Genomic DNA, 26,487 nt, shown 5'->3' with positions numbered 1-26,487 from the left:
AAAAAAAAAAAAAAAAAACAGAACAAAAAGTTCCATTGGTGTGTGCTGGCTAGTCTTGGTTATCAACTTGACTATATCTGGAATTAACTGAAACCTAAGCAGCTGGGCATGCCTGTGAGAGATTTTCTTGATTGGGTACCTTACCTGAGGTTAAAAACCCATCCTAAATCTAGGCACATCTGGTGGCACATACAAGGACACAAAGGAAGCTTTTGCTTTTTGCCTGCTTGCCCTCACTCACACTGGCAAGTTCATCTATCCTGCTGGGGAGGGCATGCGTTCCCTGGTATTAGAACCTACTTCTTCAGAATTCCAGTGTAGACTGAAGACCAGCAGTTCTCTAAGAATCCCTCCAGCACCCCAGCCCTGATTGAGACTGATGAGATACAGTCTCATGGACTGAACAATTACTGGATTCTTGGACTTTCCACTGGGAGACAGTCATTAGTGGACAACTTGGGCCATAGACTAAGCGATGCTAATAAATCACTCTATCAGTTATGTTCTCTTAGAGAACCTTAACTAATACAACCAGACAGTTAATTTTGGGGGGCTGGGGAAGACAGCTTGCCTTGCAAGCATGAGGAACTAAGTTTTGATGCTTAAACCCAGTTAATTTTATGTCTGTGATATAGGTGGAAGTTTCTGTCCTGTCCACCAGCTCCCAAATAACCAAGATGGAGACTTAATATTAATAATACATGTTTGGCCGATAGCTCAGGCTTATTACTAACTAGCTGTTACATTTTAAGTTAACCCATATTCCTTATTTATGCTCTGCCCCATGGCAGTGCCCTTATTAGCATGGCACGTTCATCTCCTGCTCCCTCTGTGTCTGGCTGGTGACTCCTCTGACTCCACCTTTTCTCATCCCATCATTCTCAGTTTGGCTTTCCTGCCTAACTTTATCCCATTCAGCAATTGGCCAGCCAGCTTGTTTATTAAACCAATGATAGTGACACATATTCACAGTGTACAGAAGGATTCTTCCACAGCACTGTGAAATTTACCTTAATAGTTTTGTTTGTTTTGTTTTTTGTTTCTCAAAACAGGGTTTCTCTATGTAGCCTTGGCTGTGCTGGATCTCACTCTGTAGACCAGGCTGGCCTCAAAACTCACAGAGATCCACCTACCTCTACCTCTCAAGTGCTGGGATTAAAGGCGTGCGCCACCACTGCTGGGCTAATAGTTTTTTGTTTTTTTTTTTAAAGGATTAAGACACAGGTTTTATTGACGCACGCCTGACTCAGCACAACTGTGTATATGAGAAGACATGTCGTCTGGTAAAGGTCCTTTGGGAGAGGAAACTAGGTGGTTAAGGTGTCCCTTAGAGCACTTATCAAAAAAATGTGTAAATATGTATACACATACACTCTGAGCTTTAGTACACATCTGTGCAGGCTTGCACTTGTTTTCACTAACACTTAGTCACATGGGAAACCACACTATAGTAGGTTTTTCAAAGAGTTTTGTAGAGGCTCTATTTTTGTCTGAAACATTGGAATTCTCATAATAGAAAAAAAAACTCAGAAAAAGGGGAAATGAAATAAAACAAACTTTGTAAGTATTTAACTTAGGTTAATGGATGTGCCAAGCAAACACTTGTTCTCTGTGTTTGGAGGCCGGGAGAAAACGGGAGGTGCTTTGCTGTCCACCAGAGGAAAATAGGAAGGCGGAGGGTGGTGGAGGCTTCCAGTCTCTGTCTCTTTCCTTCTAATCCCAGCTCACTCCTGGGTCCGGGACTTCCAGCTGGTCAAATGTACATTTAAGCTTTGCAGATCTACAGCATTAACTTAGGCTTTTTGAGGTTCTAAAAGAGTTGTTGCTTTAAGCCAAAATAATACATACAAATAATTAGAACTTAAAAAGAAGGCTGTTCTAATTTTATTTATATTTTTGGTTATTAAATAAAAACAAAACCTATAGTGACATAGTTCCAGGATTTACCTGGACCCAATCGGCAGTTCTTTGGCAATGTTAGGCATGTAATAGGACTGCCATGGTGATGAACATTATTTTGATCAGAAGTCAATAAAGATTGACTTTCATTAGCAAACAACTAGAAATTATCAAATGTTAAGCCTTAAGAATTCTTGGTAAATTAGAATATAAATAAACAAATTTAATTTTTCCTGATAATAAATTATGTGGTATTTTTTCCTAGTTACACAAACTCCATTATTATATGAACTAACAGGATGGAAAACGAGTATTTTCAAAAATCTTCTATGGTAATTTTAGTATAAATTAATAGTCAATTGTAGTCTTTCTTTGATAGCAAAAGCAAAGAAAACCAAATGATATACAGAAAGAGTATTTCCCACCGAATAAGTTGAACAAAGTGTTTACAAATTTGCAAAAAAAGTACCCATTCCTCCTCATGTAATTTTTTTGTACCACTTGTCAGTCTATGTATCATCAACCACACTAAAAATAAACTTCAATCTGATGATTCTAAGTGAAAACGGATTCCATGAGGACTAGAGTTCTGCCGATTTTTCTTGATTCATGTACAGCAAATTAACCGGTTCGTTCCAAGGCAGCTATAAAAAAAAAATACACATCATCATAAGCTATAAAGAACTTTAAAATCCAGTTAAAGGTGGAGGAAAAGTGGAATTCCTTGTCCTATCTGGAGAGAGCTGTAAACCCAAAGGTTTTTAGAAAGAAGAGTGATCGGTATTCTGGCACAATTCTAAAACACAAGAGAGCGCGTCAAAAGTAAACCTCGGACAGCTTCTTCAGTCAGACTTGATCCCGAAGGCGGGCCAGTCTCTGGGACAGTTCATCCTGCTCAACCGAAGCCACGCTCCTTCCCAGGGAACCCGTCTGGCCCTGCGGCAGCTGCATGCCGAGATCGAGGCCCGCCTCATCTGCCATTTCCTGGAGCAGCATATCCACCTGGTTCTGGGGAGTGCTCAGCGTCGTCGTCCTGCTCATCGTGTCTTCCATTTGCTGCGTCTGGACGTCCAGGGTCTCAAACTGGTGCTCGAATTTGTCCATCAAAGCAGCGATCTTCTCCAGATCCATGGTCTTCAGCGCCGCATCCGTGGACTTAACCACACCGGCCATGGACTTGGTCACTTTGCCCATGGTCACCGCGGTCTGGACTCGGGCAGCCACCGCATCCACCCGCGCACTCATTCTCAAGAAATTCACCGCTTGGGTCTTCTGGCGGATGGCATTTTCGGCGTGTATCCTCGCAACTTCCATGTTGCCCTTCTGAATGGCCTTTTTAATTTTGGCCTTTTCGGCCTTTTCCTCCTTGTCGCATTTTCTGGCACTCCTGTTCAGTTCTTTGGCCGCGAACTTCAGGCTGAACAAGTGTTTCTCCATACTGGACAAGGTCGTGTGCCTTCTGTGGAGTGGGCCGGGGCGAAGCAGCAGAGACACCGGCTCAAGGAGGTCTGCTCCCAGCCCTGGTTTGTTTGTTTTTGCTTGCTTGCTTGCTTTTAAGTGTCTGTAGTTAAAACAAACTCAGAACAAAAGATAAACCATGTCGGGTGGTGGTTATGCACGCCTTTAATCCCAGCACGCGGGAGGCAGAGCCAGGCAGATCTCTGTGAGTTCAAGGCCAGCCTGGTCTACAGAGCGAGGTCTAGGACTGGCTCCAAAACTCCTGTCTCAAAGAAATAAAAAAAAATAAAATATAAAAATTTAAAAAAAGATAAACCATGGAGATTTCAATATACCAAGACAGTAAGAAAACCTTTGAGACTACTATATTTTTCAACATGACAATTTCTCCCTAATTTCCAGATGTACCCACTCCACTCCAAGAACAGGTTTGGTTTTTTTTTTGGTTTTGGTTTTGGTTTTTCAAGACAGGGTTTCTCTGTTTTGTTTTGGTGCCTGTCCTGGATCTCATTCTGTAGACCAGGCTGGCCTCAAACTCACAAAGATCCACCTAGCTCTGCCTCCAGAGTGCTGGGATTAAAGGCGGGCACCACCGCTGCCCAGCAAGAACAGCTTCTTTTTTGAGATTGTTAATCAAATCACATCATTCTCCCCTTCCTTTTCCTCCTCCAAACTCTCTCATGTACCCCCTCCTTACTCTCTTTTGGACATGCCCAAGTGGGTGGGGGAAAACCTGGGAAGGTCTCAACCCTACACAAAGCACCGCTTATTTTTAAACACACACACACAACCACTCCACAGTGTTGGGAGGTAAGAACGATCCTTTTCTAAAAGGTCAAAGAAGACGTCTTTCAAAACAGGTCATTGTTAACACAGCAGACTATAAACCGTAGACTATGATTGTTATTGATCGGCTTCTCCGGTGGGTACATGAAACAAGTTATGTGCTTGTAGGAGAACAGGGCGGGTCAGTCCTAGGGACAGTTTGGGAAAGAAAGGCTAAAGAGAGAGATCGTGAACTGCAGAGATAACACGGCAGAGACCTGGCAAGGTTGGTAGTGAACGAAATCTCACTGAATTCAGAAAGTAGGAGGCTCTGGAGAAAACATTCAGTGTAACAGTACAGCAGAGAGAAATTATAGAAACTAAATAAACCGCTAGAATATGCTCCTGGATCAGGAGACCCTGTATTGTTATTCTAAAGATTAATAAGAAATATAAAGGATCTAGAGTAAGCAGGATAACTGTGAAATAGCACCAAGTTGGAACAGGAATAGTATCTGTTTCTAAGAGTTAAAAAACCATGATCATCAAGACAACGTGACATAAAGACAAACAATGGAATGCAACAGATTTCAGAAACAACAGTTTACAAAAACAACTGTTCAACAAACAGTCGTGGTAACTGAATTTCCATCTGAAAAATGCTACCGTTGATCTTTACCTCAACTTTATACAAAACAAAGCCCAACAGCCTCAAGATGAAACACACACCTAATATAAAAAAGAAAACTGCAAAACAGAAGAAAATGCAGGGGAAGAAAACACTGTTTGGTAAAGATTTCTTTTAAAAAATACATTTTATCTGTAGACCAGGCTGGCCTCAAACTCACAGAGATCAGCTTGGCTCTCCCTCCCGAGTGCTGGGATTAAACGTGTGCGCCACCATGTCCAGCTTTGTGTGGGTACTTTACCTGCATGTATATCTGTTGCATCAAATGTATATTTGGTGTCCCCAAAGGCCAGAAGAGGGCTTTGAATCCCCTGGAAATGGGGTTACACATAGTTGTGAGCTGCCATGTGGGTACTGGGAGTTGAACCTGGGTTCTTTGGAAGAGCAGCCAGTGCTCTTAACCACTGAGCCATCTTTCTAGCTCCAAATACTTAAGTAGAAACAAAACAAAACAAACCATATTTCTCCTTCTCTTTTTCCTCCCTGCTTCTCTCCTTCCCCTCCCTTCCTCCCTCCCTCCCTCCCTTCCTTTTTTCCATCCTTTCTTCCTTTTTCACGTGTGGCATTTTGTTGTTTGTTTTTAGAGTCTCACTATGTAGCCCAGGCTGACCCAGAACACTCCTCTTCCTCCTGTTCCCCAAGTGTTAGTATTACAGGTGTGTACTACTAGGCCCTGTTTGAAGAACAAACTATGTAAAAAAAAAAGAGAGAGAGAGAGAGAGAGAGAGAGAGAGAGAGAGAGAGAAGGAAAAAGAAAAAGAAAAGAAAAAAGAAAAAGAAAAATTTACATTGGACAGAATAATAATTAAAGCCTTTTAAAGCCTTTTGCTCTACCTGGGCAACAGGCATGGATCTGTGCACAGACCTACACGTAGGCAAAACATCCATACACATTGAAGGTAAAGGATCTAAAAGCCTCAGGTGGGCCGAGAAATTCCAGGCAGGAAAGTTGACTTGACTAATATAACACCTGTGGCTCTCAGGATGGAGGAAGCCTCCCATAAGATCAGCACGCCAACCTCTTTTGGTATCTATCCCTTTGAGACAGCTGGGGAACTGTCCGGCAGATGGACTCTTCCACCCCCCTGATATTTCCCTTTTCAGCCCTATAAAAAGCCCCCTTGCACTTTGTGTTCAGTCTCCAGTCTCTAGGAGGGACTGATGTCCTTCATTGCCCTTATTAAATGACAATCTGCTTGAGGTCGGTTTTTCCATGTCACCTTCATTAATCTAGACGAATGCACATTTTTATAAAAAGGGGGTGGCAACCGGTGAAGGTGCCTGCTGCCAAGCCTCATAACCTGAGTTTGATCCCCAGCATCCACAAGGTGGAAGGAGAGGACCAGATCTCATCAGGTGTCCTCTCTCTCTTCCGAGTACTTCCTTACATGTGCCCCACCCACCCACTCATAAAATAAATACAATGTTGTAAAAAAAAAAATTAGTCTGAAACAAAAATCCGAGAGAGGAGCAGAGGGTATCACATAATATACTGATTACAGAAGTATTAAAAACAGCACTTTTTTTGAAAAACAAAAACAAATCATTATTTACAACCTTTTATCAACAAGGAAACAAATGTGCACACGAGTAGCCGCCGCCAGGGGGCGCTCCCTCACGCCGCCTGTCGGAGGCCGGGGGTCGGATGGGGGGGGAAAGCCCGCTCCCTCCCGGCCGCCCCACCCCCGCCGGCCACCAGGGGGCGCCGCTCGCAGGCTGGGAGCACCGGTGAGCGGCGGAGGCTCGCCCGGGCCGCGGCCATGGACCGCTTCGTGTGGACCAGCGGCCTCCTGGAGATCAACGAGACGCTGGTGATCCAGCAGCGCGGGGTGCGCGTCTACGACGGCGAGGAGAAGGTAGGGCGGAGGCCGACCCGACCCGCGGGCCCTCATGCTGGGCCCGGCCTGGCTCGCCCTGGGGCCCCGGGCTCCCGGCCTCGGCCTCGCGGCCCGCGGTGCACGGTGGACGGCGGCGGAGCCCGGCGCGGGGGACCGGAGGTCTCGGGGGAGGGGGAGGGTGGCCGGAGCCCGGGACAGTCCAGTTCCGCCTTTGTCGGGAGCGCGCCACCGGAACGCCTTCCCCACCCTCCTGCTGGACGGGTGATGGGTTTGTTCTGGGCTGAGCCGCCGTCGGTCGGTCGCTCGCCCTAAAAGGATCTCCGAAGGAGGCAGCGGGGTCCAGCCCCTCCGGGTTGGCTTTTCGGTTTGCTTTGTGATTGCTTTAGGAAGTGGGCTTGACGCTTCGTTTGTTTTATGGAGTCATGCAGTTAAGCCCTTGCCTTGGAATGCAAGCTGAAATCTTAAGAAGATGGGCTTGCACATGATAAGAGAAATCCCGAATGGAAGTAAGTCATTCGTACATACTGGAAACTACCAGCCATCCCGTTCTGAATGAAATGTACGACCTGGAAACGGAGGAAAAGAGCTTACGTTCCCACAAAACACTTTTACTTTCAAGTTTTCACATGCTGCACCCCTCCTTCCTCGCTGCTATGGAAATGACGCCTCGATCTGTACTTCGATACGCTTTTTCCTGGTCAGTGCTTACAGATGTTGGAGGTGCATATGACGTTTGACCCAGGTCCCCAGAGTTTCTTAGGGTATTTTTGTGGACTGTGCTACTCTTGCTTTTGAGCCAAGATCTTTTCCCCAACTGCTTAAAAAAAAGTTTGGTTTACTTTTTAAGTAGCTCAGATTATTCTGGTTTTGAGTAGTAAAGGCAAACCAGTCTGACTTGTCTGTCAGGTTGAGAAGAATCCACGGGAGAACGGAAGAGAACTATCAGCACAGTTTCTTCCCTAGAGGAACAACCTTTCACATTTCCTCCTGCTCATCGGCATGGCAGTGGGACATAAATGACATGATGAGCTTTAAATATATATCCTAAACTTTGATTTCAACAAGATAAAACAAGAACTTGTCCGGTCTAAGGGAATATCGTGCACTTCCAAGCTAACGAAGGATTTGCTTTGAAAACGGGAATTTTTACTAGCAAAAAGAGATTCTTAAAATATCATTAACTCAGTTGCTTGGTTTTGTGTAAATCAGACTAGCCAAGACACTTAGAGTTAGGTTGAATTACACACTAGGAGTACTTGAACTCTACTTTTCATTGTAACATTTTTCTTATTTTTAATTGTGTATAGGTGTGTGTGTGTCTACATGTGGGTGTGTGCACATAAGGGCAAGTGTCAGCCTAGGCCAGAGGTGTCAGATTCCCTGGATCTGTGGGTGCTGACTCCTCTAGAAGAGAAAGCAAGTGCTCTTAACTGCTGAGCCATCTCTCCAGTCCCCTTCCTCCCCTTTTTGAGACAGGACCTCTCTGTGTAGCTCTGGCAGACCTGGAACTTGCTATGTAGATCAGGCTGGCCTCGAACTCACAGGGATGTGCCTGCCTCAGGCTCCCAGTGCTGGGGTTAAAGGCAAATGTGCCGTCACACCCAGCCTTTTACTTCTAACTCAGAGGAAAACACAGAACTTGTCTTTCCTCTGATAAGTCCAAGTATTCTGGTGGAATAGTGCACTGTTTAGGTTTTTTTTTTTTTTTTTTTTTTTTATTTTTATCAACCCGACATCATCTGGGTCATCTGGGAAGAGGGAACTTCGATTGAGAAAAGACCTCTATCAGACTTTTCTGTGGTCAAGTCCATGAGGCATTTTCTGAATTAATGATGATTGATGTGGGAGGGCCCAGCCCATTGTGGACAGTGCTGCCCTTGGACAGGTGATCCTGGGATGTCTAAAACAGCAAGTTCAGAGACCCACGGGGAGCAAGCCAATGGGCAGCGTTCCTCCATGGTCTCTGCTTCAGTTCCTGCCCTGACTTCCTGTCCTGATGGATTTTAAACTGGAAACTGAAATAAAACTCTTTTCACCCCAAATTGCTTTTGGTCAATAACTAATTAAATAAGTAAATAAAAAGCATGTTCCTGTGTATGCTTGATTTAACATTAAAAAGTATATATATTTCAGAGTTACATGAAGTTATGTATGCCAGTGGCAGGTTTCTTTGATTTTTTTTCAAACTAATAATATTGGTTAAGTATCACGACAATAGAAACCTAGGACAAATATCTTTCACAGAGTGTATTTGAACTGATGGTTCAGCACATCGCTCAGCAGTAATACCATTATTCATCACTAACCTCTTATTAGCAATACTGGTAGATCTTATTCTTAGGAAAAATGTTTTAAAATGTGTGTCCAAAATGCTGGTAATCTGTTATATGTAGGCTTTTATTTTTTATTTTATTTTTTTTAAGATTTATTTAGTTATTATGTATACAGTGTTCTGCCTGCATGCCAGAAGAGGGCACTGCATCTCATTACAGATGGTTATGAGCCATCATGTGGGTGCTGGGAACTCAGGACCTCTGGAAGAACAACCAGTGCTCTTAACATCTGAGCCATCTCTCCAGCCCCTTTGTTGGCTTTTAAAAGGCATGTGCCACCAGGTAGTGGTGGCACATGCCTTTAATTTCAGCACAGGAGGCAGAGGAAGGTGGATCTCTGAGTTTAAGGCCAGTCTGGTCTATAGATCAAGTTCAAGACAGTCAGGGCTACACAGAGAAACCTGTCTCGAAAAACTAAAACTAACTAAATAAATAAAAAGCATGTTCCTGTGTATGCTTGATTTAACATTAAAAAGTATATATATTTCAGAGTTACATGAAGTTACGTATGCCAGTGGCAGGTTTCTTTGATTTTTTTTCAAACTAATAATATTGGTTAAGTACACATAAGAAAAGAAAGAAAGTAAGAAAGGAAGGAAGAAAGGAAGAAAGAAAGAAAGAAAGAAAGAAAGAAAGAAAGAAAGAAAGAAAGAAAGAAACTTGAAATAATCAGTACACCACTCCCCAGAAGTAATTACTTTTGGCATATTGCTTAGGTTTGCTATAAAGCATGATATATGAAAAATTTACTTTTTAATGTAATAAAATAGCATGGATACCTTATAGTGCTGTTAACAGAATACATGATTTTAACTTCTTTTTAAGAATGATACAAGGAAAAAAAAAAAAAAAAAAGAATGGTACAGGCTGGCAAAGTAGCTCATTAGGGGGAGGCACCTGGCAGCCTTCATCTGAATTTGATCAGGTCTCAGGTACTGGGAGAAGCGACTCCTGGAAGCTGTCCTGTCCCTTGTATGTGTGTCATGGCAGGGACATATTCTCATAGATATGCACAATAAATATAAACGGAGGTTTTATAGATTGATACTTAATAGTGCTCCTATTGGTTACTTATTTAATAAGAATTTTTCCTGTTTGAGAATTTCTTACATTCATATAATGTATTTTGATCAGATTCACTCCGTCATTCCCTTCCTTCTACCCACTATCACTTTTCCCTCCTAACTTCCTGTACTTGTGTTTTAAATCCACTGAGTCCACTCAGTGCCGCCAGGATGTGTATGATTGTGGGGCCCTCTACTGGAGCATGGGTAACCTCTTCTGATCCTTGAACAAAACTGACTCGCCCTCTGCCAGGAGCCTCTCTTCAGCTAGGAGATGATGAAGCTGGGGCTTCATGATCCCCACCCCATCCATGCCATGATTTTGTCTGGCTTGAAACAAAAATCCTTAGCCATATAATTTTAAACTCAGGAGAATTCTGGCATTATTTGCAATAAACTGAATTCTTACTAAAATCTTTCTTCGTCAGTGTGTGGTGTGAGATAGCCTTGAAAATGGGTCCAGCCTTGTAACTTTAGAGATAACTGGAAATGATTCAAACAAGTCTTATTTTATGGCAAATTCTGTTCCCTAGCTCTCTAGTATTTAGAGAAATAGAAGCATCATGTGTGTTTGTGTGTGTGTGTCTACACATATATGTGTATACATATATATGTATAGTTATTTTAACAGCATTGACGGGATTTGATTTATTAATCCCTAGGATCCTAACTCTAAATTGGTTTACTGTCTAATTTCCGGGAATAATAATCTATGAAATTAAAACTTCATCATACAGACAGAGATGCCATCTTTTTCATACTATTATACAGCAGTATTTTTATTTTTTGTTTTTGAGGGGAAGTGGAGGGAACAGGCTCTTACATAACCCAAGCTGCCCTCAAACCTTCTGTTTCTACCTCCAGAGTGATGGGTTTACGGGCAAATGCAGCCATACCAGTTTTTGTGGTGCTGGGAACCCCACCCACCCACCCCCCAGTTTCATGGATGATAGGCAATTTACCGATTGAGGTCATCTCCAGCACATACTAGAGTTTTAAACAACAGTTCCAAATTCTGGAGTGCAGAATGGGGCTGTTAAATAGTGCTGTACAGGCTTGATGGCATCAGCAGAGGCCTCTTTCTCACAGTCCTGAGGTGCAAGTGGCCTGGATCTGATGCTGGGAGATTAGAGGCTTTGAGGTTCCTCTTCTTGCCTTGCAGACACCACCATCTCACTGCGTGCACCTCGGTGCACCTTCCCTGGGTTTGTGCCTGCAGAGACAGCTTGTATCTGTTGTTCATGCAATGACTCTGATCCATCATTGGGTCCCCATTTCATGACCGTATCCAAGCAGAAGCACTTGGCTCTAACTCAAAACACCATCATATTGGGGACCTGGGTTTCAGTTCTCAGCAAGAAGCAGATGGGTGGTCTGGGGCTAATGGAGAGATGGCTCAGCCGTTGAGAGCACACACTGATCTTCCAGACCACCTGTTGGCTCCTAGTACCGCTCACAACCGCCTAACTCCAGCTCCAAGAGAGTCAGCACTGTCCTCCTGCCTCGGGTGACACTGGCAGTCACGTGCACACACTCACACAGACACACACTCACATTAAAATAAATCCTTTAAGAAAGGAGTCCTGGCCGGGCGGTGGTGGCGCACGCCTTTAATCCCAGCACTCGGGAGGCAGAGGCAGGCGGATCTCTGTGAGTTCGAGGCCAGCCTGGGCTACCAAGTGAGTTCCAGGAAAGGCGCAAAGCTACGCAAGAGAAACCCTGTCTCGAAAAATCAAAAAAAAAAAAAAAAAAAAAGAAAGAAAAAAGAGAGAAAAAAAAAAAGGAGTCCTTGCTTCTTTCTCTCCCTCCCCCCCATTTCCTCACCCTTTTCCCGGGATAAATGAGTGCTTCCGGTACACTGATGGAGACCTCCTTTTTGGTCCTTAGAGAGACATGCAGATACCCACACATGTAAAGCACATTTTGTTGGAGAATTTCATTCTATGTAATGCATTGCAAATTCCTTTTTTTCCCATCAGCTCTGCCTTAGCATTCCATGATAACATGTGTTGTCCTGCCTCATTGTTCTTATAACTTTGGCATGTGTGCTGTGCTGTAGATACATTTTATTTAACTGCCTGATACTACATGTAGGTCATTTCAATTTCTCCATAGTTCTATAATGGCTGTGTGTGTGTGTGTGTGTGTGTGTGTGTATGTGTGTGTATGTGTGTGTGTGTGTATACATATATATATATTTATAAGGTATATAGCTTTGCTTCTTTTTAACCTGTGATAAACTTCGTTCTAAAGTGTTCTGTAATTTCATATTGTACGTTTACTAGGTATGAAAATCAGGATCACATGGAGTGATATTGACATCTTGTACACTCTTGTCATTTTAGATAAAGTTTGATGCTGGGACTCTTCTTCTTAGTACGCACCGGCTGATTTGGAGAGACCAGAAAAACAATGTAAGAGACCTCAGCTTTTAGCATCTAATTCTGGGTGTTGTTTAATTAGTTGTGTGAATTGGGACCGAGGGCCTTGACTGTGCCGAGTGTGTGCTTTCTCACTGAATCACACCCTCAGCTCCCCCATGCAAGATTTTGTTTGCTTTCTCTTGTTAGTTTTTGTTTTGTTTTGAGACAGGGTTTTACTCTCTAGCCTAGGCTGACCTCGAACTTGTTATACAGACCAGGGTGGCCTCAAACTCAGAGAGATCTACCTGCCGCTGCCTCCCTAGTGCTGGGATGCTTAATTCTTATGCTTTCGAATACCAGTCAGTCACTCCTACAGCATGCCAGTCTTCCCTGTGGGGAAGCAGGAGCAGTCTGCTGCAGGGACTAGGCTGGCTGCTGAGAAAGACCTTGCCCTATATCACTTAGGCAAAGACTCTGCACCCCGATTTTATAGTTTCTAGATGGAATGAGGTGTATGTATGAGCTGATATCTTTATTCCAAAGAGTTTTAATTTGAAAGTTACTGTTGTCAACAGGATAAGCCATCTAGTCTGTATATATATTCTTATTTTCCTAATCACTCACCATCCAGCCGAGAAGTTGTCCTGACTGAGTTTGGTGCAGAAGACAGGCCTCAGGCTGGAGCACTAAGCACATGTTTTCACATCTTCACTATACTCCCAGTCACCAAGAACTTCTTTCAAAAATTATTTTTTTTATTTTATGTGCCATGGGTGTTTTGACTACATGTATCTGTGTTCCATGTATGTGCAGTACCCATGGTGGTCAGAAGAGGGCTCCTGTCTCCTGGAACTGGAGTTACAGATGGTTGTGAGCCACCATCTGGGTGCTGGGAATTGAACCTGGGTTTCCTGGAAGAGCAGCCAGTGCTCTTAACCTCTAAGCCATCTCTCTAGCTCCTCACCATGAACTTTTAATGCCAAGATGAACTGTAAACTGTAATGTATCCTTGGGAGGAGTGCTATCCGTTGCAATATCTGACTTTTTGTTCTTTAAGAACCCTTTTTTTTCCCCTCTTACGGGTGATATTGCCTCTTTTGATGCTGCATTCTTTAGTCTATTAGTGTTGTATAATTATTTTAAAATTATGTGCAGATGTGGGCTGGGTGGTGGTGGCACACACCTTTAATCCCAGCACTCGGATCTCTGTGAGTGCGAGGCTAGCCTGGTCTACAGAGCAAGATAGGTGCTGGGAACTGAACCATGCTCTTCTGCAGGAGCCGCAGATGCTCTCAACTGCTGAGCCATCTCTGCAGCCCCATTTACTTTTATTTTTTGAGACAGGGTCTCACTGTATAGCTCAGGCTGGTCTTGAACTCCTTATCCTTCTGTCTCAGATTGACAAGTACTGAGATTCGAGATGTATCACCTCCTGGTTTAATTACATTTTATTTATTGTTATATTTTGTGTGTACATGAGTATGGGCATGCCACCCTGCACATGTGGAGGCCAGCGGATGGATAGCTTGCAGACTTCTCTCTTCTACAATGAGTCCTGGGAATTGAACTCAGGTTTAGGCTTTGGGGCAGACACCTTTACCCACCGAGCCATCTTCCCAGTCCTTTGCCTGCCTTTAAAAATTTCCTTATGTTCTCCCATGCACCAAAATGCCAGCACAGAATTGTATTTCAATTTTCCTTAAGTTTACTAAGGAGATTGGAAGTGTAGCTGTGATAGAGCCCTTGCCAGGCGCGCGCCTTCCTGGCCCTGGCTCGCGTGAGCACTTTATTTAAGGAATACAGCGTTGATGTTTTTAAGGACCTCACAGGGAGCAGCGTTTTCATGCTGCCGGACTCGATCTTCTGACACGTGCAGTAAGCTCTTTTCTCCGTTGGTTTCCTCTTAGGAGTGCTGCATGGCCATTCCTCTGTCCCAGATTGTGTTTATTGAGGAACAGGCGGCTGGAATTGGGAAGAGGTGAGGCCTAACAATCTATTTGTTGTTTGTTTGTTTGTTTGTTTGTTTTTACAAGACAAGGTTTCTCTGTGTAGCCCTTGCTGTCCTGGATCTCACTCTGTAGACCAGGCTGGCCTCGAACTCACAGAGATCCGCCTTCCTCTGCCTCCCAAGTGCTGGGATGAAAGGTGTGCACCACCACGGCCTGGCACAAGGTCTAAAAGTCTTTTTTTTTTTCTGGAGCTGAGGATCGAACCCAGGGCCTTGTGCTTGCTAGGCAAGCGCTCTGCCACTGAGCTAAATCCCCAACCCCAAGTCTGAAAGTCTTTATTCACAAAAAACATTTCTTACCACACTGTTGGTCAGTAGGTTCCTTAAAGTTATTTTTTCTACTTTATGTGCATTCTTAAAGTCTTAATAAAGTAGTAAGGTTTGATGTAATATCCTTGGGTCATAATAAATGATGTGGTCCTGTTCTTACTCTATGTATTTTCACACACATACTTGTCTTTTATGTGTGTGCCTGTTATTCCATATTTAAACTCAAGAACCCCTCATGAGGGAAAGAACTATTGATATTGATAGCCTATTGATACTAATAGCTATTGATAACCCTCCTCCCTTAGAATTATCATTCCTTGCTGGTCATTGTTATGGTTCTTAGGCGTCAATAGCTGGGTAGGACTATAGGTTGCTTCTTTGTCACCCTCTGGTACCCTGAAAGCCAGTTCTCAGGGAGGAGACTTTAAAGTCAGAACCATCTTGGACCCTCCAGATCGTATGTCTGAAATGCATGGTGTCTTCAGCAATAGGGACTTAACTCCCACCTCTGAGAGACAGCTAAGGACAACCACAGTAGCCTGGACTGTTTGGGGGTCCATTAGACAGCCCTGACCAACAACTCAAACAGGGCTTCTCATGCCTGGGGTTGGGGTTCTTGTTAGATAGTTATGGCTCTGGAGGGGAGTATTGTTAGTCCATCAGGGAAGATTTCATTTAAATTGTGTGTGTGTGTGTGTGTGTGTGTGTGTGTGTACAGACTTAGTTGTATTATATGTAAGCTTGGGTAGGAAGATCATAATACAATCTCCGTGTGACTTTTCAGACATCCTTACTGTTATTTTACCATCCTCTCTCTCTTTATTTATCTCCCTCTACCTCCCTAATTAAATCCTCCTGCCTCTGTTGGTCCCACTTTCCCATTCAAATCAATTGTACCCGGCTATTCGAACACCTTCTCTGTGGCTCCTCCCCCGACTTTGGTCTCTTTTACTTTCCTGGTTTCTGCAGTTACTCAGGCTATGTACTCACGTTGCAGCACCTGAAGATAAGGGCCTCAGATGAGAGAACATTCACATACATTTGTCTTTCTGAGTTTGGGTTACCTCAACCGATACAGTATTGTCTACTTCCCTGCATAGTTCGTGATTTCATTTATCTTTATAGCTAAATAGTATTCCATAGTCTATGTGTACCACATTTTCGTTATCTGTTCTCTGGTTGAAGGACAGTTAGTTCGTTTCCACTTCCCAGATGTTGTGAATAGGGAAGTAATGAACATGGCTGAGCAAGTGTCTGTGGAGGAGGATGTGGAGTCCTTTGGGCATGCGCCAAGGAGTGGTACAGCCGGGCCATATGGTAGGTTTGGTTTTAGCTTTTTGAGGGTTTTCCACACTCATTTCCGGAATAACCGTACCAAATTGCAATCCTGTGAACAGTGAGTGGGGGTTCCTTTCCCCGTATCCTCTCCAGCATCCAATGTCAGTTCTTTTGGTATCTTTGTTGTTCTGACTGGAGCAAGATGAGATCTCCAAGTTGTTTTGATTACATTTCCCTAATTGCTAGGGATGATGAACATTTTTGAGATTTTTTTTTTAGACATTTTTTTTCTTCTGAGAACTCTGTTCAGATCCCAAGTGCATTTTTGAATGGGTCATTTGATTTTTGTTTTGTTCTTGTTTTTTTTTGATTCTTTGTTTTTTGAGCTCTCTATATATTGAGGATATATGTATATTTAGCTGTATAGCTAACAAAGATTCCCATCCTGTAGCTTCATGTTCACATGACCGATTGATTCTTTGGCTGTGCAGAAACTTTTTAGTTGTCATTGTTGACCTTGATTCCTGAAAAATTGGAGGTTTATTCAGAAAGTCCTTCCCTCCACCTGCATCATTTAGGGCACTGCCTGTGTGTTCAAGCAGCGTTTCATGTTTCACCTTGAGGTCTTTGATTTGGAGTTAGTTTTCTTGCTAGGTGATAGATAAGGGTCTAATTTCATTCTTCTGCATGTGGACATCCATGTTTCCCAGCACCATTTGTTGGAAGATAGTTTCTTTTCTCCAACTTAGCATTTTTAAAATTTTTGTCAAATATTAAATTGCTCAAGTTATATGTACTCATGTTTGGGTCTTCAGTTTTGTTCCATTGGTCTACATGTCTGTTTTTCTGTCAGTACCATATTGTCTTTATTACTATGGCTCTGGAGTACACATTGAGAACTGGAATAGTAATCTCTCCAGAACTGTTCTTTGTGCTCAGTATTTTTGGCTATCTGGGATCTTCTGTGATTCCATATGAATTTTAGGATAGTTTTTTTTTTCTTCCCTTTTCTATTTCAGTGAAGAGTGAGATAGTGTTTTTTATTTTGATTTCATTGAATCTATAAATAGCTTTTGGTAAGATAGTCATTTTTCACAATGTTAATTCTACCAATCCATGAGCAGTGGATGTCTTTCCATTTTCTAGTGTCTAGATATGGGGGTCGGGGCAGGGTGCGTGGAAAGGAGGATCAGGAGGAGTCACCAGGCCAGACCCTGGTGAAGCGTGTCTGGTCGTGCATTTCAAGGTACTGAAGATGCTGCCGCCACTGACAAGCATAGCTCCCTGGGTCGGCAGTGTTGTTGGCCTTCTGGATCATGCTGCTGCGTGAGTGGCACTTTCCAGCAAACGACATTGTGGAACATTAGTTTTGGATAAGTTTTTATTGACATATCAGCCAGCCCATTTTACAGATACCTTTTTTTTTTTTTTTGGTTTTTCGACACAGGGTTTCTCTCTGTGTAGCTTTGAGCCTTTCCTGGATCTCGCTCTGTAGACCAGGCTGCCCTCGAACTCACAAAGATCTGCCTGCCTCTCCCCGGTGCTGGGATTAAAGGTGTGCGCCACCACCGCCCAGCTACAGATACCTTTTTACAGATACCTTTTCACATGTTTTCAAGTATGTAAGGCAGAATGCTTTGGCAGAAATGATAGCCCCTTGTAACCTCAGGTGATGACTCTGTGGATGGGAAGCCTAGTCATAAACCACTCACAATGTTGGGAGCTTACTTTGAATTCATTTCTTTTTTGAAAGATTTATTTACTTATTATGTATACAGTGAGTGTTCAGCCTGCAGGCCAGAAGAGGGCACCAGATCTCTCATTGTAGATGGTTGTGAGCCACCATGTGGTTGCTGGGAATTGAACTCAGGATCTCTGAAAGAACAGCCAGTGCTCTTAACCTCTGAGCTATCTCTCCAGGCTTTGAATTCATTTCTAAAGCCATACTTTTATTTCATCTATATAGCCGATAACATTTAGTTCATATCTTACGTTTTACTTTTGCAGGTTTTAATGATCCTGAATATAAATTAGAAAAGAATTTCTTTTAGGAAATTCATTATTTTTATATGAATTTAGGAGTGATTTAAAATATACAAGAAGTTTAAAAAATAGTGCTTGTTATAGTGGTGCACACTTTTAATTTCAGCACTTGAGAGGCAGAGGCAGGTGGATCTCTAGTTGAAGGCCAGCCTGGACTACAGAGCAAGTTCCAGGCTTGCCAGAGTTACAGATGAGCTCTTGCCTCAAAACAATACATAAAGAGTAAGAAATAAGCAAATGAAAAGTTATAAAGACAGAATTAGTGATTTTAAAAAATGGCCAACATATTTGTTGTTTCATCAGTGCCAAGATCGTGGTTCATCTGCACCCTGCTCCTTCTAACAAAGAGCCTGGTCCGTTCCAGAGCAGTAAGAACTCCTACATCAAACTCTCTTTCAAAGAACATGGCCAGATTGAGGTAAGCTTCCTTATGAGTACAGTAGGATTCGAAGGTGCATGTTGTGGGTTAGTATGATAGAAGACAGTATTATGATCCAAAGTGTGTGTTGTGTGTTGATATGATAGAAGACAGTATTATGAAACATACCAGGTTTTAAACCACATTTTATATATATATATATATATATATATATATATATATATATATATATATATATTATTTTACAATACCATTCAGTTCTACATATCAGCCACGGGTTCCCCTATTCTCCCCCCTCCCACACCCTCCCCTTACCCCCAGCCCACCCCCCATTCCCACCTCCTCCAGGACAAGTCCTCCCCCGAGGACTGCGATCAACCTGGTAGACTCAGTCCAGGGAGGTCCAGTTCCTTCCTCCCAGACTGAGCCAAGTGTCCCTGCATAAGCTCCAGGTTTCAAACAGCCAACTCATGCAATGAGCACAGGACTTGGTCCCACTGCCTAGTTGCCTCCCAAACTGATCAAGCCAATCAACTGTCTCACCTATTCAGAGGGCCTGATCCAGCTGGGGGCCCTCAACCTTTGGTTCATAGTTCATGTGTTTCCATTCATTTGGCTATTTTTTTTTCAATAATTGAGTAAAACTGAAATTTATTATATGCCACAGTCGTCCTAGGGACCTCCATGCTATATATATAGCTTTCATGGTTCTATGGGTTGTGGTCTGATTGTTCTTTATTTTATATCTAGAATCCACTTATGAGTGAGTACATACCATAACTGTCTTTCTGGGTTTGGGTTACCTCACTCAGGATGATTTTTTCTAGTTCCATCCATTTGCCTGCAAATTTCAGGCTTTCATTGTTTTTCTCTGCTGAGTAGTACTCCATTGTGTATATGTACCACATTTTTTTTCATCCATTCTTCCGTTGATGGGCATCTAGGTTGTTAAACCACAGTTTTTACAAAAACAAAAAACAAAACAAACCCTTTTTGTGTTCTGAGCCGTATCAGAAAGTGAAAAGCAGGGGATGTGGCTCCATGGCCTCTGAAGCTGGAAGCCAGCTAAGTGACGTCACTCCACTGCTCGTAAAGATTTTAGCGGTTAGTTGACGAGGCAACAGAGCACAACATGGAAATGGATTAAGCTGGCCTATCTGAAAGCTGACCACCAGGCCGCTGATCTTGCTTAGCTCCATACAGAGAATGACCCAGGCACCATGACCCGGTGTCCTGGTTTGGAGGACCTAGTTGGGAAGTTGCTGGGCATTGTTCTTACGACTTTTGCAGGTACATCCATGTCTCTGCCAGCAACTTGTACTGTCTTCTACAGCACCACACCGAGCGCTTCTCACACGGTGATTTCTAAGCCGGTTGAAGTGACTTGCTGTCTCCGTTAGGGGTTCTATTGCTGTGAAGAGACGCCACCACCACAGCAACTCTGATGAAGGAAAACATTTAAATAGGGTGGCTTGCTTCTAGTTTCAGAGGTTCAGTCCATTATCATCATGGCGGGGAGCATGGCAGTGTGCAGGCAGACCTGGTGCTGGAGGAGTAGCTGCGAGTCCTACATCTTGCAGGCAACAGGAAATGGTTTCTGACACCTGGAGTAGCTTGAGCATGTGAGACCTCAAAGCCCGCCCCCACAGTGGCACACTTCCTCCAACAAGGCCACACCTCCTAATAGTGCCCCTCCCTTTAGAGACCATTTTCTTTCCGACCACCACACTTGCCAAAGGTGTTTTCACTGTAGTTGGAAAATATGTTGGATTTTTTTGTGAGCCTAGCCACATTTTGTCCTGAATTTTGTTTATGGTTTTGCTTTATTTTGTTTTTTGAGACAGAGTATTATATGGCCCATAGTGGCCTTGGATTTGTTATCTAATTGAGGTAGCCTAGAACTGATCCTCCTATTGGGATTATAGATGCGTACAACTGAGTCTGGCCTGTCCCTAATTTTTACCTTATATTTTAACTAGACAAACTATTCTCTGCTGTTTTTATGGAAAAATGGTTATATAATTATTTTCCTGGACTGCGTTTATTTCAGCATAGGTTGAAAGTGCTCTAAATCTGTAGGATTGCTTAAAGTGAGGAGGGCATTGACTCTGGTGTCACTCGTCTGTGGGGACAACATTCCACTGTAGGTCACAGGCCAGTATGTGTTTGTGTGTGTGTGTGTGTGTGTGTGTGTGTGTGTGTGTGTGTGTGTGCGCGCCTAGTTTTGATTTCTTGATGCTTTCTGAAGCTGATCCTAGAAAACAGCTTGAGGGGTCTAGTCTTGTTTCTGATGACTGAGCAGAAATTTATACGAAGAAATGTTTTAGTACTATGTGTGATGGCTGCCATGTGACTGACTCAAGGGTTTGCATGTCCATTACAGTTTTACAGGCGTTTATCAGAGGAAATGACACAGAGGAGATGGGAGAATGTACCAGTTTCCCAGTCATTACAAACAAACAAAGGACCCCAGGTATTTGAAAGCTATTTGTAAGTGCAGTATCTTCCTTTTGTTTGTCTTCTTTAAAAAAAAATAATAATTTATTTAACTTTATTTTATGTGCATTGGTGTGAAGGGATCAGGTCCCCTAGAACTGGAGTTACAGAAAGTTGTGAGCTCCCATGTGGGTGCTGGGAATTGAACTCAAGTCTTCTGGAAGAGCAGCCAGTGTTCTTAACCACTGAGCCATCTCTCCAGCCCCCTTTTGTTTGTCTTCTTAAGCAGGGTGACCCAGAACTTGTGTGTAGTGCTGCTGGTCCCAGTCTTGATGTGGTCTCCCTGCCCGAGCCTCCCAAGTTCTGGGATTCTGGGTGTGAGCCACGAGGCCCAGCCAGTACAGGGTTTTCACCTCTGTGCTGACATACTCTTTAAGAAGACTCTGGCCATGTGATGGTGCACACCTTTAATCTCAGCCTCTGGGAGACAGAGGCAGGAAGATCTCTGTGAGTTTTAAGGCTAGTCTGGTCTACTTAGTGATTTCTGGGACAGCCAGGGCTGCATAGAAAGACCCTGTCTCAAAAAAACCAAAAAACAGAAGAAGGAGGAGGAAGGAGAAGATGAACTCTGTTATCACACACCTGTATAAAACAAAACAGTAGAGTTCTGATTTTTTAAAAAAAATGAATCTTCCCAGGTATTAGTCTAAATCAATACCCAACCATGCACAAGTACTCACATGTGAGAAATAGTTTGGTTAATAACTTGTCAAGTATAAGAATTTTAGCTACAATTTTTTATATATTTGATAAATTATTGATATCTAATATATGATAGATCTCCAAAGAATAAAAAATGAATAAGAAGTTAATTATACCTAAAATACAGAGAAAAACATGCATGCCATTGGTTATGTATTTATTTTTTCTTTGCTATTTAAAGGTCATTATGTGCACCCGGAAAAAGACAATGCTTTGAAAGGAAGTGAGATGTAATTGTATGCTTTCTCTGTGGGCTCTTTCCCACCTTTGAAAAGTCAGTGTAGTTTACAGAGGGTTTGTTTCCTTCCTTTATATATATATTTTATCATCTACTTGTTTTTTGCTTTTTTTTTCCCCCCAGCCAGGAAGAGTAAGAGCTGTAGGAATTGTAGGCATCGAAAGGAAACTCGAAGAAAAGAGAAAAGAAACTGACAAAAACATTTCTGAGGTAATCCCTAAACACCCCTACAGCTTACAGTCCCAATCTGTAATTCGGAGCATATTTAGTTTTCCTGAAAATCTGTAGTCTGCCATTCCCTGTGACAGATCTGCCTCACCTTGGCACATTTTAACACTGTTTTTTCTTTGTGTTCATACTTACAGAGAGGCTATGGAATAGTGAGCTGGTTTTTATTAGTAGTACTCCTTTTCCTGAAGGTTGTTGTACTGTTCAAAATAAAGTTCTCAATTTATGAAATAAACTATTCCATTTCAAGAAATAAATTATGCCGGGCGGTGATGGCACACGCCTTTAATCCCAGCACTCGGGAGGCAGAGGCAGGCGGATCTCTGTGAGTTCGAGGCCAGCCTGGTCTACAAAGTGATTTCCAGGAAAGGCACAAAACTATACAGAGAAACCCTGTCTCGAAAAACCAAAAACTAACCAACCAAACAAATAAATAATTTCCATTTTCATGGACTCTCATGCCTCAAAGAATTCTCCACAGACATTATGTTCTGTTACAGAGACTGACTTACTGAGGAAATAGTTCTTGTTCTTCACGCCGTGGGCCTGCATGAGAAGCTGTGCCTACTGTCATGGTACACTAGATAGGCAGGCCAACTGGCACTATTGGCGTGTGAGACCCACCTTGTGACGAGAAAACTCAGGACCCAGAAGGGACCTGAGGCGTGGCCCTTGGTGTCTGCTGGGGTCGAGGAAGATCTGTTCACAGTGGGAAGAGGGGATCGAAGGCCAGAAGGATGAACAGTGTTACCAATGCCAACTGGCACAAGAGGTCCAGGGAGGGGGTGGGCTGGGCAAAGGCAAGACTCACCGGTTCTGAATAGAAAATTCAGCACATGGGAATCATTAATGAAATGAATAACCACAGCAGTGACTGGCAGTCATTGAGGCCAGCACAGGGTGTCTGTGGGTCTAAAACAAAACTACAGTGGAAATGTGACTGTGGATAACAATAGAATGCTCTGTAAACCGGGGGACAGAATAATAGAACACTCCCTAAACCAGAGGACAGAATAATAGAATGGGCCTGAGCATCTGTCTGGCTTTAACTTTATTTTATATACCTTCTTAGACTTTTTTTTGATAGTTTCCTGATTCTAAAGTTGATAATAATAATAGAAGTAAAAGCTTGGAAATTTTTATTTGTGCTTTGTAATTACTTAAAATGTTTTTTAGCCAATTCTTTTAAAGCACTGTGGTATTTATATTTGTTTTTGTTATTACAAGTGATAAAGGATGTATTCTGTGTAAACTCAATATTTTGGTATTTTCCGCTATGAAAATAAACAGTAGTGATTCCTCATACTGTTTGTACTTAAACAAGTGGAACAGACCTGTAAACAGTTAGTGTCGTCAGTATAAAACTCTTCGTTTGCACCGTGTGTCTTTGTTCTAGTTTTGAAAAAGAGGGTGGTGCGTGATTTCAATGTTAGAATTGACTCAGTTTCATAGCTGCTGCCCGGAGCCTCCTACAAAGGGCTTCCTGCATGTGCTGGCTCTCCCTGATAAGAGCCCAGGGTCTGAGCCTTTGTTTATCTGAGGAAATTCCTGTGAGGTGTGTGCACGTTCCTTTTGTTTTCATTGTTAGCTTAGTGAGCTGGCTCTGACGATCTTACATGATTATTCTTGCACTATTCTTTGAGCAGAAGAAAAAAGTGTTTGCAGGTGGGGATACTTTCCTGCAGATTGACACAAGCTGATCAGAGCCACAGTTGTGCATGTCAGACTGTGTGCACTGAGTTTTCACTGAATGACAAGATGCTTATTTGATTCTCAAAAAGAAAGAGAGAGAGAAAGAAAATATCCATGCACATCACTTAGTTGAGAAATTCTACAGTATATTTTCAATAACCTGAAGTAATTTATTAGAAACATATCTGATTGAGTTTGAAGAAGCCCTTGAAGTAGATAATTGCTGTAGTGGTTTTATTTAATGTGTTTGGGAAGCATTTGGATGGTTTTTGTGCAGTAGCCACTGTATACAAAACTGTAAATGTCGTGGTCTAATATTCTGAGGCTAAGGCTCGTTATAATTATGTCCAAAAAAAGTATTCCTGCAGCTGGGCATTGTCATTTTTAACCTGGCAAGCTTTTTATAGTATTTGGTTTTTGATCTCCTATCAGAAAAAAAACCTGACTTTTTTTTAGAGTGTGTGTGTGTGTGTGTGTGTGTGTGTGTGTGTGTGTGTTAGCAATGGCACAACACAGGACTTCACCAATGCCAGAAAAGCATTCTATCATTAAGCCACACCTCAGATCAAGATTTTCTTGTATGTATCCAAGAACAGTAAATAATAATATATGAGAAGTTTGGTTGTGGTATGAGGAAGTTTACAGTTTCTTAAAGTAGACTTTTAAAATAAGTAGATGTGTTGTTTATACTATTAAAAATAAATCACTATAAGAAAAATTTAAATTTGTATCATTGCTTTAAAACATTTCCATTCTTTAAAAAGATTGCAATGCAAACTTCGTTTCTCATTTCAGGCCTTTGAAGACCTTAGCAAGCTAATGATCAAGGTATGTGTCACGTGCTCCACTCAGACTCAGTTATGATGGTCTTGAAATTCTATTTTCTTAGGAGAGTCTTTGTTCTTTCTTTCTCAGGCTAAAGAAATGGTGGAGTTATCAAAATCAATTGCTAATAAGATTAAAGAGAAACAAGGTGACGTCACAGAAGATGAGGTGAGGACGATAGTTTGTCTTCGAAGTGGTAGATGTCAGATAGAATGCAGTGATGTTCTTGCAGTCAACCAGTTCTCTGTCCCTCCAACTGAGCTACGCCTGTAGCTTCTTACAGTTTCTGCCTTCCAAACCTTCTTTTTTTCTTTTCAAACTCTTTTTTTTTTTTGTAATTTTTATGTGCAATGGTGTTTGACCTGCATGTATGTCTATGGGAGGGTGTCAGGTCTTGGAGTTACAGATAGCGGTGCACTGCCATGTGTGTGCTGGGAATTGAACCCAGGTCCTCTGGAAGAGCACCCAGTGCTCTTGACTGCTGAGCCATCTCTCCAGTCCACACTTAGTTCTTTATTGGGGGGAGCTGTGCTGCAGCATGCACTTGGTGACCAGAGGACAACTTGCAAGAATTGAGTCTCTCCTTCTACCATGTAGGTCCTGGGCATTGAATTCAGGGTTCGGGTGGCAAGCACAGTTGCCCGCTGGGCTCTCACTGGCCCTGCGACAGTGCAATGTTTTTGTTTCTTGCATGTGAAAATACTAAGGAGAAACTAGATCCTATTCTTTTTCGCTAGTTCTACAAGGATTCAAGATTATTTCAGTGTTCTTTCTTAGGGTGTAGAAAAGAAAGCTATTGAAATGTCTAAAGAGTGGCTGTTCTGTGGTGGACCAGCCCCCACACTTATTTACCCCATACTCTTGAGGAATAAGGGATAAGAGACTTAGTTAGAAATAGAGAAGAGAGAGAAACAGAGAAAACACAGGATAGACTCGGGTGGGCCTGGATCCTTATCCACTGGCCCAGAACTTTATTCCAAAGGTCTATTTATGACAATGCCAAGGGGTGGAGCAAAAGACACCCCCCCCTTGCTAGTTACGGTCACCTGGTACCCAGGCCTGTGGTCCAGTCAACCTCTTAAACAGTTCTGCTGGGTACAGTCACTAGGAAAGCTAGTGGGCTCCAACACTGTCCCATACATATCTGTGTTTGATGGCTACTGTATTAAGTTTGGCTATCATCTGGTCATACCTGTTTTTTCTTTGTAAGTTTTTAGTTTTAGTATTTGGTTAGCATTAAAAAGAGCATAATTATTACCTTTCTCTCACATAAAACTTGGAAAATAAATAGTTTGAGACTGGGGTAGAAGGAAGGAGAAAAACTAGGTTTCTTCAAGGAACAAGTAAGAAGTTCACTGCCTTGAAGTTCACAGCACGCAAGAAACACGGTACAAGACATGGTTATGTAGAGAAATTGTACTACGTTAAGTTTATGATAAAGAATTTCCAATATTGTAAGGAAAAACTAATTTTACAGTCCACTGATGCATTTCCCACCCTCTCTTGCAGACCATCAGGTTTAAGTCCTACTTGCTGAGTATGGGAATAGCCAACCCAGTTACCAGGGAAACCTACGGCTCAGGCACACAGTACCACATGCAGCTCGCCAAACAACTGGCTGGAATATTGCAGGTGCCGTTAGAGGTAGGTAGATCCAAACTCCAGTATACTCTCAAAACTGCTAAATTATTTCCATGTCATCAAAAATCTCAAGAGCCTAACTGTTTTCATTGTGTGGTTAACATTAAATGACATTTTTTTTTCTTCCAGGAATATTAAATTGGCTTAGTATACTTATTAATTAGCTTTTGACTGTAATCTTCAAAATTGCTTTTAATTTCCATTTCAAATGTTGATACTTTTTAAGTCTGTTTAATGGGTTTTCCTGTTTTCAAAAGATCTTTCTCTGTATAAATATGT

General features: G+C 42.4%; 2 protein-coding genes across 4 annotated transcripts in view; one reads left to right on the top strand and one right to left on the bottom strand.

The window, feature by feature from the left end:
- Nucleotides 1-1,614: 1,614 nt before the first annotated feature.
- LOC102915898 (charged multivesicular body protein 1b-like) lies at nucleotides 1,615-3,575 on the bottom strand. The gene has a single exon (XM_006983005.4). It carries the CDS (start codon nucleotides 3,334-3,336, stop codon nucleotides 2,746-2,748), a length of 591 nt encoding a protein of 196 aa, XP_006983067.1. The 5' UTR covers nucleotides 3,337-3,575; the 3' UTR covers nucleotides 1,615-2,745.
- A 2,930-nt stretch (nucleotides 3,576-6,505) lies between these two features.
- The window catches only part of Vps36 (vacuolar protein sorting 36 homolog), a 28,339-nt gene continuing 8,357 nt past the window's right edge, over nucleotides 6,506-26,487 (top strand). The window contains exons 1-9 of one of the 3 annotated variants that reach the window (XM_076553650.1): nucleotides 6,506-6,666; nucleotides 12,391-12,459; nucleotides 14,316-14,386; nucleotides 18,311-18,425; nucleotides 20,770-20,859; nucleotides 21,946-22,032; nucleotides 24,538-24,570; nucleotides 24,658-24,735; nucleotides 26,077-26,211. In XM_076553650.1, coding sequence (XP_076409765.1) covers nucleotides 6,571-6,666; nucleotides 12,391-12,459; nucleotides 14,316-14,386; nucleotides 18,311-18,425; nucleotides 20,770-20,859; nucleotides 21,946-22,032; nucleotides 24,538-24,570; nucleotides 24,658-24,735; nucleotides 26,077-26,211 — 774 coding nt within the window. In that variant the 5' untranslated portion in view covers nucleotides 6,506-6,570. Of the gene's footprint in view, nucleotides 6,667-6,905; nucleotides 7,155-12,390; nucleotides 12,460-14,315; nucleotides 14,387-18,310; nucleotides 18,426-20,769; nucleotides 20,860-21,945; nucleotides 22,033-24,537; nucleotides 24,571-24,657; nucleotides 24,736-26,076; nucleotides 26,212-26,487 lie in introns of those variants that run through there. The other 2 variants (XM_076553652.1, XM_076553651.1) reach the window with 2 other exon arrangements.

The sequence above is a fragment of the Peromyscus maniculatus genome, chromosome 17 (assembly GCF_049852395.1).
Source record: "Peromyscus maniculatus bairdii isolate BWxNUB_F1_BW_parent chromosome 17, HU_Pman_BW_mat_3.1, whole genome shotgun sequence".
Lineage (NCBI taxonomy): Eukaryota > Metazoa > Chordata > Mammalia > Rodentia > Cricetidae > Peromyscus > Peromyscus maniculatus.
Note: the sequence above shows the minus strand (reverse complement) of the source record. Positions and strands in the feature narration are given on the sequence as shown.

Coding starts and splice junctions, on each gene's coding strand:
- LOC102915898 (XM_006983005.4), bottom strand. CDS start 3,336: ATGGAGAAACACTTGTTCAGCCTGAAGTTCGCGGCCAAAGAACTGAAC.